The 16,348-nt window shown below is 40.3% G+C and overlaps 1 protein-coding gene across 1 annotated transcript; it reads right to left on the reverse strand.

Moving 5' to 3' along the window:
- Positions 1-3,193: 3,193 nt before the first annotated feature.
- On the reverse strand, positions 3,194-4,186 carry LOC104090461 (chlorophyll a-b binding protein 40, chloroplastic-like). Its single transcript, XM_009595561.4, has one exon. It carries the CDS (start codon positions 4,096-4,098, stop codon positions 3,295-3,297), a length of 804 nt encoding a protein of 267 aa, XP_009593856.1. The 5' UTR covers positions 4,099-4,186; the 3' UTR covers positions 3,194-3,294.
- Between the last annotated feature and the right edge of the window lie 12,162 nt (positions 4,187-16,348).

A 16,348-nucleotide genomic window follows, 5' to 3' on the forward strand; every position in this document is an offset into this window, starting at 1 on the left:
AATTTGGTTCCTAAAAAAATTGACTTTTATAGTGAAGTATTGTTATATAATGATGTTTTATAAAGAGGTCTGACTGTACATCCTAAAGCTTTAAACATCAAAGTTCAAACTTCAGGATATCGTGTCCTAAAGTTCAAAAATTATGTTCGGAAATTCGAATTTGATGTCTTGAATTTCAAATTAGCAGTTCAGAATTCAGGACACTTAATCTTGAATTTCAAATTAGCAACTCGAAAATTTAGGACACTAAGTCCTGAATTTCAAAATTAGCAATTCAAAAATTCAGGATATAAAAATTTAGGATACTTGATCATGAAGTTTGAATAAATTGACTATTCTTTAAATGTATTATATATTGTTGATATATATTAAACAACATATTTAAAAGTGGCTATTGGTGCACTTCGCCCTTAATTTTGAATAAAGGCCCAATCATTCATTCAACCTGGTCCAATTTTTTTTTAAAATTTATTTTATCGGATTTTTTCCTTCCTATACAATATTTAAAACTTATTTACCAAAATTATCCTAATTTTATATATTACCCGCCCTAAATAAAGATTACTTACAAATTATATACAATCCATCATTAGTGACTTAAATTAGGGGATTTTTGGTTACATCATTTTTCTATTTTCTCTCCACTTCTCTTTCAATAAGACTCCTTCCATCTGTGTATTACTTATTTTAAGCCATAATTAGCTTTATTAGCTGAGTAGATATTTTTGGTATCTAACATTTTTTTGGTGTTAGCGTAGTGTTAGGAGATAACTATCTCTTTTCCTTATCAACAAGGTTTTTAGCTTGTCATGACGGTAACTAGAGAGGTTTGAAATGAATTGGATAAAAATCCTCTTCGACGATGAGCAGTAAAGAGTTTTTAGTATTCAGGTATTTGACTCTCCACCATTGACAGCCATTAAAAAGCTTTGAAGCTTTGAATTCGAATTTGAATTTTCAAAAATCATTATTTGTTTGGATTGGGTGTTGTTGCAAACAATTGAAAATATTGTTTGGAGTTTATATCTCAATTTTGAGGGTATTTGGTGAAGATTAGACTTGATTTTGGTTGAATTTCATATTGAAACTCGAAGAAGAAGAAGAAGAACACATGACATACAATATACTTACGAAATTATAGTAAACTTGTAGTATAATTGTATGTAAATTGTATTCTGTTGTAGTTATATATATATATATATATATATATATATATATATATATATATATATATATATATATATATATAATTTGAGTGTTGTATGAAAGTTGAAAAATAGTTGTATAATATATGAATCGTTGTATAAAATTTGTATTTAAGTTATCATTACTATTTGTTTTGCATAAAGTTGTTGATATGTATCAAAAATTATCCAAAGATTTTACGAGGTTAATAACTATCGTGCGGGGCTAGTAAATTATTCTGCTTCACTTGATTGGTTAACTTACCCAATACACTAATCTATCACAAATTAACGAAACCTATTTAAATCAGCACTAAAATAGATACATCGTACTTACAATTAATATTATACAATTTAATGATACAACAACATCTAAATTTAAAAATAAATTTCGTACAAATTTAATACAAATTGATATATCTACAACAACATACATACTAAAAATAAATTTCATATAACTAATTATATAGTATACACTTATTTACAACTTATCTACAACTTTCATAGATTATTTTTACCCAGTTAAAATACATCTACAACATCATATAACTTAAATACAATTTTCATACAAATTTTATACAATATGTCTTTTTGTACATTTTGTATCTGATTTGTATATATTTTGTATGTGGTGTGTGTTTTTTCCTCTCTAAAATTTCAATCAAAACTTTCTCTCTTAATACAATTTTGATACATATCAATAACTTTATGTAAAAAGATTGTATTGATAACTTAAATACAAATTTTATACAACGATTCATACATTATACAACTATTTTTCAACTTTCATACAATATTCAAATAAAAAAATATATATAACTACAACATAATATAATTTACATACAATTATACTACAACTTTACTACAATTTCATAAGTATATTGTATGTCAAGTCGTCGTCGTCTTCTTCTTCTTCTTCTTCTTCTTCTTCTTCTTCTTCTTTTTCTTTTTCGAGTTTCAATCTGAAATTCAACCAAAATCAAGTATAATCTTCACCAAACACCCTCAAAATTGAGATATAAACTCCAAACAATATTCCCAATTATTTGCAGCAACATTCAATCCAAATAAATAACGGTTTTTGAAAACTCAAATTCGAATTCAAAGCTTCAAAGTTTTTTAATGGCTGTCAATGGTGGAGAGTCAAACACCTTCAAAATTTATTGATTGACAATTTCAATTCGAACATCAATCGTGCAACATGAAAGGAAATTGCAAAGTTAAAACTCTATAGTAGAACGATTGAAATTCATTGATAATTCCATTAAAAATATATACAACATGAAAGGATAAAAAATAGAGGACATTAGAGGAAGAAAAATTGGGGAAAGAACAAAGAATGAGAGACTGAGAGTGACGGAGAGCGGGAGAGAAAGAGCACAGGAGAGAGAGAGACGGAGAGAAAGAGCGCCGGAGGGAGAGAAAATAAGGATGAGAAATAATTGATTCTTTATTCAATTCCTAATATAAAAGGATACTCATTTAAAATCCTAAAGTGTATATAATTGGTAAATAGTATATGTCTATGTAAATAAATTAAAATTTGATTAGGGAGGATAATAAAGTTTTAAATAATGTATAGCAAGGTAAAAATCCTTATTTTATTTAGGGAGTCAATTATGGGTAAGATAACTCTAGATTTGGAGAGTCGATAATTCTGCTTATAAGAAATTTGGAGCTGTTCTCTTTGCAATGACATTCCAGAAATCATTTGTATTGACTAAATTTTAAAACTTTCTATATGTCATTCTGAATTATTCCGACAAATAATACTCTGAATGCCAATTAGAAAAGTAGGAGAATAAGAAAACTAACTATGTTGTTTTAGATTTAAATTTCAATTTAAGTTTGCTCTGCTCTGCAAATTCCTTGTTTCTACCTAAGGAAACCAGTTCTGCTATTATCTTTGTTCCAAGGCTTATGCCTTAGTAACTTGGGAGCCATTTTCCTCCTTTTAACTTGTATATGATTTATGAAAGGAAAATGTAACTGAGAAAAACACAACTATATACTGGAGACAAAACAAATTCATATATAATTTCCTGTAATTCACAATAGCTTTACTAGGCCATCAAACAATCACCTAATAGAACAAGACTCTTTTTTAAGTTCACTTCCCTGGGACAAAGTTTGTAGCATAAGCCCAAGCATTATTGTTTACTGGATCAGCAAGGTGATCGGCAAGGTTTTCCAATGGACCCTTTCCAGTAACGATAGCTTGAACAAAGAATCCAAACATGGAGAACATTGCAAGTCTACCATTCTTGATTTCTTTTACCTTGAGTTCAGCAAAAGCCTCCGGGTCATCAGCAAGACCCAATGGGTCGAAACTACCACCGGGGTAAAGTGGATCAACAACCTCACCAAGAGGCCCACCAGCAATACGGTAACCCTCAACGGCTCCCATCAACACCACTTGGCAAGCCCAGATGGCTAAGATGCTTTGTGCGTGGACCAAACTTGGGTTGCCCAAGTAGTCAAGTCCACCCTCGCTGAAAATTTGGGATCCAGCCTTGAACCATACCGCTTCACCGAACTTGACACCGTTACGTGCCAAAAGCTCGGGGAAGACACAACCAAGAGCTCCGAGCATAGCCCATCTGCAGTGGATCACCTCCAACTCACGGTTCTTGGCGAAAGTTTCTGGATCAGCTGAAAGTCCGGCAGTGTCCCATCCATAGTCACCAGGGAACTCACCGGTCAAGTAACTTGGGGCCTCACCAGAAAATGGACCCAAGTACTTGACACGATCAGGACCGTACCATGGGCTACCAGAAGAGACAGGCTTGGCTTTGCTAGCGGTCTTCCTCATGGTAACTTTCCCATTTCCAGTGATTTCAGAGGAAGATGGTGAGAGTTTTACCGCCTTTCCGGCAAATGAAGAGGAAGAGAGAGCCATTGTAGCAGCTGCCATTATAGAAAGAAGATGAAAAACTCTTGAATGCAGCTACTACACAGAAATAAGAGTTGGTTTATGGCTTGAGTTTCATGGTCTTGCACCAACAGTATTTAAATGACTCCGAAGGACTAAAGTCCTTATCCTAGAATATCATTATCTGTTTTCTTATTGGTGGATGACATTTTTTAACTTGGTTCATGTCCATTTGGCAAAGTTCAGCACCATTAAACATGACTAGATATTTTTAGATACATTTTGTCTAAAAAGAAATCTAATCCATTGCAATTTTCACCTCTTACTGCCAATGTTAAATTGCCACGTCAGATAGTGTATTATTGCAAAATGTAGACCAAGAGAATATTTTACTAAGAGCAACTCATGCCCATGTAATAGCTCACACATTTTTGTTTGTCTGGCTATGAAATAATAGGACCATTACTTGTGTATAAGTGGTGTAAATACTTCTACACGAGACAAAAGAAAAATAACTTGAAATTTTAGATAATGCAAGCAGTCTAAGTGTCCCAACAGCTAGAGAAACATAAAGAATATATAAACAAGAGTGAAATATTCTTCTTTTGATTAAGATATAAAAGAATATCTGATAAGTAATTAAAGTTGCAAAAGTGACTACAACCGTGCGTTGTGGTGCTTGTCGATATGTAATGGGCGTATATACAACCAAAATAATGCTCATGGCCATTTGACTCTTTTACTAAGGATTACATGCACTTAACTTTTAGATGACCGGATAGTGTAAAAATAATGTACCTAGTCAGTATAACATAACTGATAGGTTATATGTAACTTGTTATGTTTTGATAATCTAACAAACTTAATGACAAGAATCAGATATGGAACCTGATACATATCCTCAAGTACTTAAAGAACAACAAATCTCAGTTCGGGGACGTGGTTCAATTCTTTAGAGTCCAAGATACAACAGGGGGAACAGATCGACATCAGTTCCCTTGCTGACAGTACCAGTCAACTCCCCACAGCTGTAAAGTGACTGCAACTTGTCACGACCCGAAATTTTTCACTGACGGGACCGTGATGGCGCCTAACATTTCACTTGCTAGGCAAGCCAACATTAGAAATTCGTTAAACCAATTCCTTATTTCTATTCAGTAAATAACAATAATTAACTAAGATGAAATATAAGAGGTGCGGAATTTTATAAAACTGTATTAATTACTACCACCCGGATCTGGAGTCACAATTCACGAGCATTCTAGAATTTACTACAAGTAATAGCCTGAAAAAATACAACTGTCTGAATGAAAGAAACAGTATGACATAAAAGATAGACGGAGACTTCAAGGTCTGTGAACGCCGACAGATCTACCTTGAGTCTCCGGACAGCGAACCAATAGCAAATCTCGATCAACTTGAGCCGGTATCAAAATCTGCACAGAAAATGCAGAGTGCAGCATCAGTATAACCGACCCCATGTACTGGTAAGTGTCGAGCCTAACCTCGACGAAGTAGTGACGAGGCTAGGACAAGACACCCACATATAACCTGAACATTATAATCATGCTAGTGGCAACAACAGTAATTAAAGAAATAACGCAGAAATAATGGGAAGGGAACATGCAGTGGGGGAATACAACATAAAGACTGAGAATAATGAAAAGACAAAATTAAATCGAGAATCCTTAAACAAATTGAGCAAATAAAAACAGCAAGGGAAGACTGCACGGCATCACCCTTCGTGCTTTTACTCTCAACCTCACCAAATAAATAAATAGAATAGCACGACATCACTCTTCGTGCTTTTACTCTCAACCTCACCAAATAAATAAATAGAACGGCACGCCATCACCCTTCGTGCTTTTACTCTTAACCTCACCAAATAAATAAATAGAACGGCACGGTATCACCCTTCGTGCTTTTACTCTCAACCTCACCAAATAAATAAATAGAACGGCACGGTATCACCCTTCGTGCTTTTACTCTCAACCTCACCAAATAAATAAATAGAACGGCACGACATCACCCTTCGTGCATTAAACCTCTCATATTATACACGGCATTACCCTTCGTGCTTTACACTCTTCCTCACAATATAAATAATGCATGCACGGCATCACCCTTCGTGCTTTACACTCTTCCTCACCAATCACAAAATCAATAACAATCAATAATAACGGATAGATAGGAGTATCACAAAGAAACCAGTATTTTACCCATAATCAATAGCACAATGTAACCTCAACCTTGAATCAATATTCGAAAGTTACCAAATATCAGTGAAACCAGATATAAGTCACCCAACATTTCAAATAACCCGCTAAGCATGGATAGTAGAATTTAAGGCTACAAAATAGACAAGTATAGAATTTCACTCGCATGCTATGACTCGACAACGACGCATAGATGCTCGTCACCTCACCTATACATCGTATTTAACAACCAAACACGTAGCAAATAAACACATAGTACCTATTCCCTCAAGCCAAAGTTATACACGACACTTACCTCGCTCCGAAAATCACTTAATTCTCAATCAAGCTTTTCCTTTGGAATTCACCTCCAAACTACTCGTACCTATTCAAAAATGACTCATTAATATCAAATATTGCTAAAGGAATCAATTATACTTCATAAATTAAATTTCCCAAATTTTCCTCCAAAAAGTCAAAAAACGACCCCGGGCCCGCTTTGTCAAAACCCGAGGTTCGGACCAAAATCCATTTACCCATTCATCCCCGAGCCCGAATATATAATTGGTTTTGGAATCCGACCCCAAATTGAGGTCTAAATCCCCAAATTCCCGAAATCCCTAGTCTCTACCCTAACCCCTAATTTTACCATGAAAACTCTAGATTTTTAGGTTGAAAATTCAAGAAATGTAATGGATAATTGAAAGAAAATGGTTTAGAATCACTTACCAACACTTTGGGGAAGAAATTACTCTTGAAAAATCGCCTCACACCATTTGGAGAAAAATGAATTTTTGGCTAAAATCCCGTTTTTGGATTCTGTTAAGTGCTGGGAGACAGTGTTCATCGCGTTAGCGAGAGCACTGTCGCGTTCGCGAAGGGTACTGGCTGCCAAGCCTTCGCGTTCGTGAGACCCAGCTCGCATTCGCAATGGTTACTCCCCCTGGCCTTCGCGTTCGCGAGGCATTGCTCGCGTTCTCAATGAAGGAACAGCTGACTCCCCCTCCCAATGTCTAACACTACGCATTCGCGATTGGCTTGTCGCGTTCGCGAAGGGTAACGCCCCCATCGCTTCGCGTTCGCGAAGAAGAAATCCCTGCCTCATCATTTTACCTTTCGCGTTCGCGAGAGGACCTTCGCGAACGCGAAGAAAGACATGCCAGAACCGAGACTTTGTAGAAAAAACCATATTTCCAAAGTCCAAAACATCCGTGGCCTATCCGAAACTCACCCGAGCCCTCGGGGCTCCAAACAAAACATGCACACAAGTCTAAAAATATCATACAAACTTGCTCGCGCGATCATATCGCCAAAATAACACCTAGAACTACGAATTTAGCACCAAATCAAATAAAATTCTCAAGAACGCTTTAAAATTTCTATTTTCTCAACTGGACGTCCGAATCACGTCAAATCAACTCCGTTTCTCACCAAATTTCACAGACATGTCTTAAATATCATAATAAACCTGTACCGGGATCCGGAACAAAAATACGGACCCGATACTAGCAATGCCAAATACCAATCAATTCTTAAAAATAAATAATTTCCAGACTTTTAATTTTCATCAAAAATTCATAACTCAAGCTAGGGACCTCCGAAGACGATTCCGGGCATACGCTCAGGTCCCATAATTCGATACGGACCTACCAAAACCGTCAAAGTACAGATCCGGACCCATTTACCAAAAAGGTTGACCGAAATTAACAAAAATCAACTTTTAAGGCAAAAATTCTTATTTTTATTAGTTTTCAACATAAAAGCTTTCCGAAAACCTGCCTGGACTGCGCACGCAAATCGAAGAGGGTAAAAATAATATTTTTAAGGCTTAAAAGCGCAGATTCGAGTTCTAAAACATAAGATAACATTTTGGGTTATTACATTCTCCACCTCTAAAACTACCGTTCATCCTCGAACGGACATAGAAAAGTACCTGGGCTGGTGAAAATGTAGGGATATCTACTCCGCATATCGGACTCGGACTCCCAAGTAGCTGCCTCAATAGGCTGACCTCTCCATTGCACTCGAACTGAAGGGTAACTCTTTGATCTCAACTGGCGAACTTGCCGGGCTAGAATTGCCACCGGCTCCTCCTCGTAAGTCAAATCCTTGTCCAACTGGACAAAGCTGAAATCTAACACATGGGACGGATCACCATGATATTTTTGGAGCATAGACACATGGAATACCGGATGAACAATTGCTAAACTAGGTGGTAACGCAAGCCTGTAAGCTACCTCCCCCACTCTCTCGAGGATCTCAAATGGCCCGATATACCTAGGGCTCAACTTGCCTTTCTTCCCAAATCTCATAACACCCTTCATGGGCGATACCCGAAGTAATACCCTCTCTCCGACCATGAATGCCACATCACAAACTCTACAGTCGGCATAACCCTTTTGCCTGGACTGAGCACTACGAAGTTGATCCTGTATAATCTTGACCTTGTCTAAGGCCTCCTGAACTAAATATGTACCCAATAACCGAGCCTCCCCTGCTCAAACCACCCAACTGGCGACCTACACCGTCTACCATATAATGCCTCATAGGGAGCCATTTGAATGCTCGACTGGTAGCTGTTATTGTAGGCGAACTCTGCAAGGGGCAAGAACTGATCCCAAGAATCTCCAAAGTTTATGACACAAGCGCAGAGCATATCCTCCAAGATCTAAATAGTACGCTCGGACTGCCCGTCTGTCTGAGGATGGAATGTTGTGCTCAACTCAACCTGCGTACCCAACTCACGCTGTACTGCCCTCCAAAAGTGTGAGTTAAACTGCGTACCTCGATCAGAAATGATAGACACGGGTACACCGTGAAGAGGGATGATCTCCCAAATATAAATCTCTGCTAACTGCTCCGAGGAATAGGTAACTGCCACAGGAATGAAGTGCGCTGACTTAGTCAGCCTGTCCACAATGACCCAAACTACATCGAACTTCCTCTGAGTCTGTGGGAGTCCAACAACAAAATCCATAGTGATAAGCTCCCACTTCCACTTAGGAATATCTAACCTCTGAAGTAAACCACCAGGTCTTTGATGCTCGCACTTTACCTGCTGGCAATTTAGGCACCGAGCTACATAGGCAACTATGTCCTTCTTCATTCGCCTCCACCAATAGTGCTGCCTCAAGTCCTGATACATCTTGACGGTGCCCAGATGAATAGAATACCAGGAACTGTGGGACTCCTCAAGAATAAACTCACGAAGCCCATCCACATTAGGCACATAAATACGACCCTGCTTCCTCAAAACTCTGTCATCTCCAAAGTAACCTGCTTGGCACCACCGTGCCGTACTGTGTCTCTAAGGACAAGTAAATGAGGATCGTCATCCTGCCGATCTCTGGTGCACTCAAACAAAGAAGACCGAGAAACTGTACAAGCTAGAACACGGCTGGGCTCAGAAACATCCAACCTCACGAACTGGTTGGCCAAGGCCTGACCATCCAATGCAAGCGGTCTCTCACCAACTGGAATATATGCAAGGCTACCCATACTAGTTGATTTTCTACTCAAAGATCGACCACCACATTGGCCTTCCTGGGATGATACAATATGGTGATATCATAGACTTTTATTAGCTCCAACCACCTTCTCTGCCTCAAATTGAGTTCCTTCTGCTTGAACAAATACTGCAAGCTCCGATGATCAGTGAATACCTCACATGGCACGCCGTAAATATAGTGCCTCCAAAGCTTCAGTGCGTGAACAATGGCTGCCAGCTCTAGATCATGAACAGGGTAATTCTTCTCGTGAACCTTCAGCTGCCGCGAAGCATATTCAATAACCTTGCCACCCTCCATTAACACCGCACCCAGACCAATACGAGATGCGTTACAATATACTGTATAAGATCCTGAACCTGTGGGTAACACCAATACCGGTGTCGTAGTCAAAGCTGTCTTGAGCTTCAGAAAGCTCGCTTCACACTCGTCTGACCACTTGAATGGGACACCCTTCTGGGTCAATCTGGTCAACGGGGCTGCTATGGATGAAAACCCATATACAAATCGACGGTAATAGCCCGCTAAACCCAGGAAACTACGGATCTCTGTAGCTAATGTGGGTCTAGGCCAGTTCTGAACTGCCTTAATCTTCTTAGGATCCACTTGAATACCCTCTGCTGATACAACGTGACCCAAGAAAGCAACTGAACTCAACCAAAACTCGCATTTTGAGAACGTAGCATATAACTGGCTGTCTTTCAGAGTCTGAAGAACAATCTGAAGGTGCTGCTCATGCTCCTCTCAACTGTGGGAGTAGATCAAGATATCATCAATAAACACAACCACAAAGGAATTTAAGTAGGGTTTGAACACCCGGTTCATCAAATCCATGAATGCTGCTGGGGTATTTGTCAGTCCAAATGACATCACTAGAAACTCATAATGCCCATACCGAGTCCGAAAAGCTGTTTTAGGGACATCATATGCCCTAATCTTCAACTGATGGTAACCATACCTCAAATCTATCTTTGAAAATACCTTGGCACCCTGAAGATGATAAAATAAATCATCAATCCTCAGCAATGGATATTTGTTCTTGATGGTGACTTTGTTCAACTACCGATAATCTATACACATCCTCATCGATCCATCTTTCTTCTTCACAAACAACACAAGTGCACCCCAGGGCGAGACACTAGGTCTAATGCAGCCCTTATCAAGCAAATCTTACAACTGCCCCTTCAATTCTTTCAACTCTGGCGGGGCCATATGATATGGCGGAATGGAAATAGGCTGAGTGCCCGGAGCCAAATCAATACAGAAATTAATATCCTTGTCGGGTGGCATCCCCTGCAGGTCTGCAGGAAACACCTCTGGAAACTCATGAACAACCGACACCGAATCTATGGAAGGAATCTCCGCACTAGAATTGCGAACATAAGCCAAATAAGCTAGAGACCCCTTCTCGACCATATGTCGAGCCTTCACATAAGAGATAACCTTACTGGCAGAATGGCCAAGATTCCCTCTCCACTCTAATCGAGGCAACCCGCAAGGCTAAGGTCACCGTCTTGGCGTGACAATCTAGTATAGCATGATAAGGTGACAACCAATCCATACCCAGTATGACATCAAAATCAACCATGTCGAGGAGTAGAAGATCTACACGAGTCTCAAGACTCCCAAGGGTGACCATACACGAACGATAAACACGATCTGCAACAATAGCATTTCCCACTAGTGTGGACACATACACATGAGCACTCAAAGAATCATAGGGCACAACCAAATAGGAAGCAAAATAGGATGACACATAGGAGTAAGTAGATCTCGGATCAAATAGAACTGAAGCATCTCTACTGCAAACTAAAACAGTACCTGTGATAACAGCGTCAGATGACTCAGCCTCAGGCCTGGCTGGGAAAGCATAACACCGAGGCTGGGCCCCACCACCCTAAACTACGTCCCTGAGACGACCTCTAACTGGCTGGTCTCCACCTCTAACGGCCTGACCTCAACCTCTAACAGTCTGGCCTCTACCTATGGCTGCCTGACCCTTGTCTCTGGCTGCTGAGCAGGTGGTGCAACAACTGGTGCTGGAACCATGGCACGAGAACTCTGATGTTGTGAGCTGCCCGTTGCTCGAGGGAAAAATCTAGCAATATGCCTTGGATCACCACAAGTATAACATAACCTCGGCTGCTGTGACTGCTGACCCTGAAACTGACCATGTCGACTCGAATAACCACCCTGATAACTCTGGAGTGGAGGTGCACTAATAGGAGCTGGTGGAGCACTGTATGCTAGCTGGTCGGAATAATGCATCTGAGGGCCACGACCACCTGAGGCACCGTGGGATGCCTGGAGCGCTGAATGAAATGGCCTGGGAGGATGGCCTCTACCAAAAGTACTCCTGCCTTTAGATGAGGCACCGCTGAACTCACTGGAATGACGAGGTCTCTTGTCAGACCCCTGACCTCCTTGAGTAAGAACCATTTCGACCCGTCTGGCGACATTAGCAGCCGCCTGAAAAGAAATCTCACTTCCAGTCTCCTTAGCCATCTGCAATCTGATAGGCTGAACAAGTCCATCAATAAACCTCCTCATCCTCTCTCTCTCGGTGGGAAGCAGAAGAATGGCATGACGGGCCAAACCCACAAAACGGGTCTCATACTGAGTAACAGTCATACTGCCCTACTAGAGACGCTCAAACTGACGGCGACGCTCCTCTCTCAATGTGATAGGCAGAAACTTCTCTATGAAGAGCTGAGAGAACTGGTCCCAAGTAAGAGCAGGCGACCCAGCTGGTCTGGTTAACGAGTAATCTCTCCATCATTTCTTGGCAAAACCAGTCATCTGAAATGCAGCAAAATAGACCCCATTGGTCTCCACTATACCCATGTTCCGTAGAACCTCATGACAGATGTCAAGATACTCCTGGGGATCCTCTGAAGGAGCACCACTGAAGTGAACAGGAAAGAGCTTGATAAACCTGTCCAATCTCCATAAAGCCTCAGAAGACATAGCTGGCCCATCTCCGACCTGTGCCGCAATAACCGGCTGAACTAATCCGACTGGCTGAGCTGCTGGAGCCTAATACTGGGGAGCTATCTGCTCCAGAGCGGGAGTGGTGGGAGTCTGGGCTCCTCCTCCAGCCTGAGAGACTGCTGGTGCCATGGGAATTGCGCCAGTCTGGGCCACACTCTCCATAAGGCCCACCATACGGACCAAAGCGTCCTGAAGTACTGGGGTGACAATGAACCCCTCCGGAACCTGAGCTGGTCCGGTAGGAACAGTCTGGGTTGGAACCTCCTCGTCAAACTCTATCTGAGGCTCCACTGCTGGGGCTGCTGCTCGGCCCCTAGGCTGAGCCCTGCCCATGCCTCGGCCTCTGGCACGGCCTCAGCCTCGACCTTTGCCCCGCGTAGGAGCTGCCACTGGAGGCTCTGGTTGCTACTCAACTGAGGAATCAGTACGTGTTCTCGCCATCTGCGAAAGAATATAGTAAAAGAGTTCAATCAATATTGAGAAAGCAAAATCGCACGACGGAGAAGAATAGAAGTAAAACTTGTTCCTAAACTTCATAGCCTCTGGAAGATAAGCATAGACGTCTCCGTACCGATCCTCCAGACTCTACTAAGCTTTCTCGTGAATCGTGAGACCTAGGCAACCTAGTGCTCTGATACCAACTGTCACGACATAAAATTTTCCACCAACAGGACCGTGATGGCGCCTAACATTTCACTTGCTAGGCAAGCCAGCATAAGAAATTCGTTAAACCAATTCCTTATTTCCATTCAGTAAATAACAATAATTAACTAAGATGAAATATAAGAGGTGCGGAATTTTATAAAACTGTATTAATTACTACCACCCGGATCTGGAGTCACAATTCACGAGCATTCTCGAATTTACTACAAGTAATAGCTTTAAAGAAATACAACTGTATGAATGAAAGAAAACAGTATGACATAAAAGATAGACGGGGACTTCAAAGTCTGTGAACGCCGACAGATCTACCTTGAGTCTCCGGACAGCGGACCAATAGCAAATCTCGATCAACCTGAGTCGGTATCAAAATCTGCACAGAAAGTGCAGAGTGCAGCATCAGTACAACTGACCCCATGTACTGGTAAGTGTTGAGCCTAACCTCGGCGAAGTAGTGACGAGGCTAAGACAAGACACTCACATATAACCTGAACAGTATAATCATGCTAGTGGCAACAACAGTAATTAAAGAAATAGCACAAAAATAATGGGAAGGGAACATGCAGTGGGGGAATACAACATAAAGAGTGAGAATAATGAAAAGACAGAATTAAACCGAGAATCCTTAAACAAATTGAGCAAATAAAAACAGCAAAGGAAAACTGCACGACATCACCCTTCGTGCTTTTACTCTCAACCTCACCAAATAAATAAATAGAATGGCACGGCATCACCCTTCGTGCTTTTACTCTCAACCTCACCAAATAAATAAATAAAACGACACGGCATCACCCTTCGTGCTTTTACTCTCAACCTCACCAAATAAATAAATAGAACGGCACGACATCACCCTTCGTGCATTAAACCTCTCATATTATACACGGCATCACCCTTTGTGCTTTATACTCTTCCTCACAATATAAATAATGCATGTACGGCATCACCCTTCATACTTTACACTCTTCCTCACCAATCACAGAATCAATAATTACGGATAGATAGGAGTATCTCAAAGAAACCAGTATTTTACCCATAATAAATTACACAATGTAACCTCAACCTTGAATCAATATTCGAAAGTTACCAAATGTCAGTGAAACTATATATAAGTCACCGAACATTTCAAACAACCTATTAAGTATGGATAGTAGAATTTAAGGCTACAAAATAGACAAGAATAGAATTTCACTCGCATGATATGACTCGACAACGATGCATAGATGCCCGTCACCTCACCTATATATCGTATTTAACAACCAAACAGGTAGAAAATAAACACAGTACCTATTCCTTCAAGTCAAAGTTAGACACGACACTTACCTCACTCTGAAGACCACTTAATTCTCAATCACAGCTTTTCCTTTGGAATTCACCTCCAAACTACTTGTATCTATTCTAAAATGATTCAATAATATCAAATATTGCTAAAGGAATCAATTATATTTCATAAATTAAATTTCCCAATTTTTCCTCCAAAAAGTCAAAAAATCATCCTCGGGCCCGCTTAGTCAAAACCTGAGGTTCTGTCCAAAATCCATTTACCCATTCATCTCCGAGCCCGAATATATAATTGGTTTTGGAATCTGACCCCAAATTGAGGTCTAAATTCTCAAATTCCTGAAATCCCTAGTTTCTACCCTAACCCCTAATTCTACCATGAAAACTCTAGATTTTTAGGTTGAAAATTCAAGAAATGTAATGGGTAATTGAAAGAAAATGGTTTATTATCACTTACCAACACTTTGGGGAAGAAATGACTCTTGAAAAATCGCCTCACACCATTTGGTTTTTGAGAAAAATGATTTTTTGGCTAAAATCCCGTTTTTGGATTCTGTTAAGTGCTTGGCGACAGTGTTCATCACGTTCGCGAGAGCACTGTCGCATTCGCGAAGGGTACTGGCTGCCAAGCCTTCGCGTTTGCGAGACCCAGCTCGCATTCGCGATGGTTACACCTCTTGGCCTTCGCGTTCCGCGGGTGACTCCCCCTCCCCAATGCCTAACACTACGCATTCGCGATTGGCTTGTCGCGTTCGCGAAGGGTAACGCCCCCATCGCTTCGCGTTCGCGACCAAGCCTTCGCGTTTGCGAAGAAGAAATCCCTGCCTCATTAGTTTACCCTTCGCGTTCGCGAGAGGACCTTCGCGAACGCGAAGAAGGACGTGCCAGAACCCAGACTTTGCAGAAAAAACTAGATTTCCAAAGTCCAAAACATCTCGTGGCCTATCCGAAACTCACCCGAGCCCTCGGGGCTCCAAACCAAACATGCACACAAGTCTAAAAATATCATACGAACTTGCTCGCATGATCAAATCGCCAAAATAACACCTAGAACTAATAATTTAGCACCAAATCAAATGAAATTCTCAAGAACACTTTAAAATTTCTATTTTCTCAACTAGACGTCCGAATCACGTCAAATCAACTCCGTTTCTCACCAAATTTCACAGACAAGTCTTAAATATCATAATGAACCTGTACCGGGCTCCGGAACTAAAATACTGACCCGATACTAAGGCTGGCAAGTGGGCCGGTCCAGGCCCGGGATCGCGGGCCAAACGGGCCAGGACCGTTTAGTCCGGTTTTAGTGGGCCTGGTCCGATCTCGTGGGCCGGTCCTATGATTTGGACCCTCCAGGGCCCGGGACCGGCCCGGTCCCTTAGCGGGCCTAGCGGGCCCAACTGCTATTTTTTTTTTAATTTTTTTTTTTAAAAAAATAGCCATTTAACCCCCCAACTTTGTTTTAATCCCAAACTTTTTATAATTACACTTTTTTCCTATTTTCAACTATAAATACCCATCATTATTTTATTTTTTCTTACAAAATCATCAATCTATCACAATATATATATACACAACTTAAGATATATAAGCTATATTCGATATACATATACATATATACATATATACATATATATATATATATATAAGCTTATATTTATA

Source organism: Nicotiana tomentosiformis, chromosome 9 (assembly GCF_000390325.3).
Source record: "Nicotiana tomentosiformis chromosome 9, ASM39032v3, whole genome shotgun sequence".
Classification (NCBI taxonomy): domain Eukaryota; kingdom Viridiplantae; phylum Streptophyta; class Magnoliopsida; order Solanales; family Solanaceae; genus Nicotiana; species Nicotiana tomentosiformis.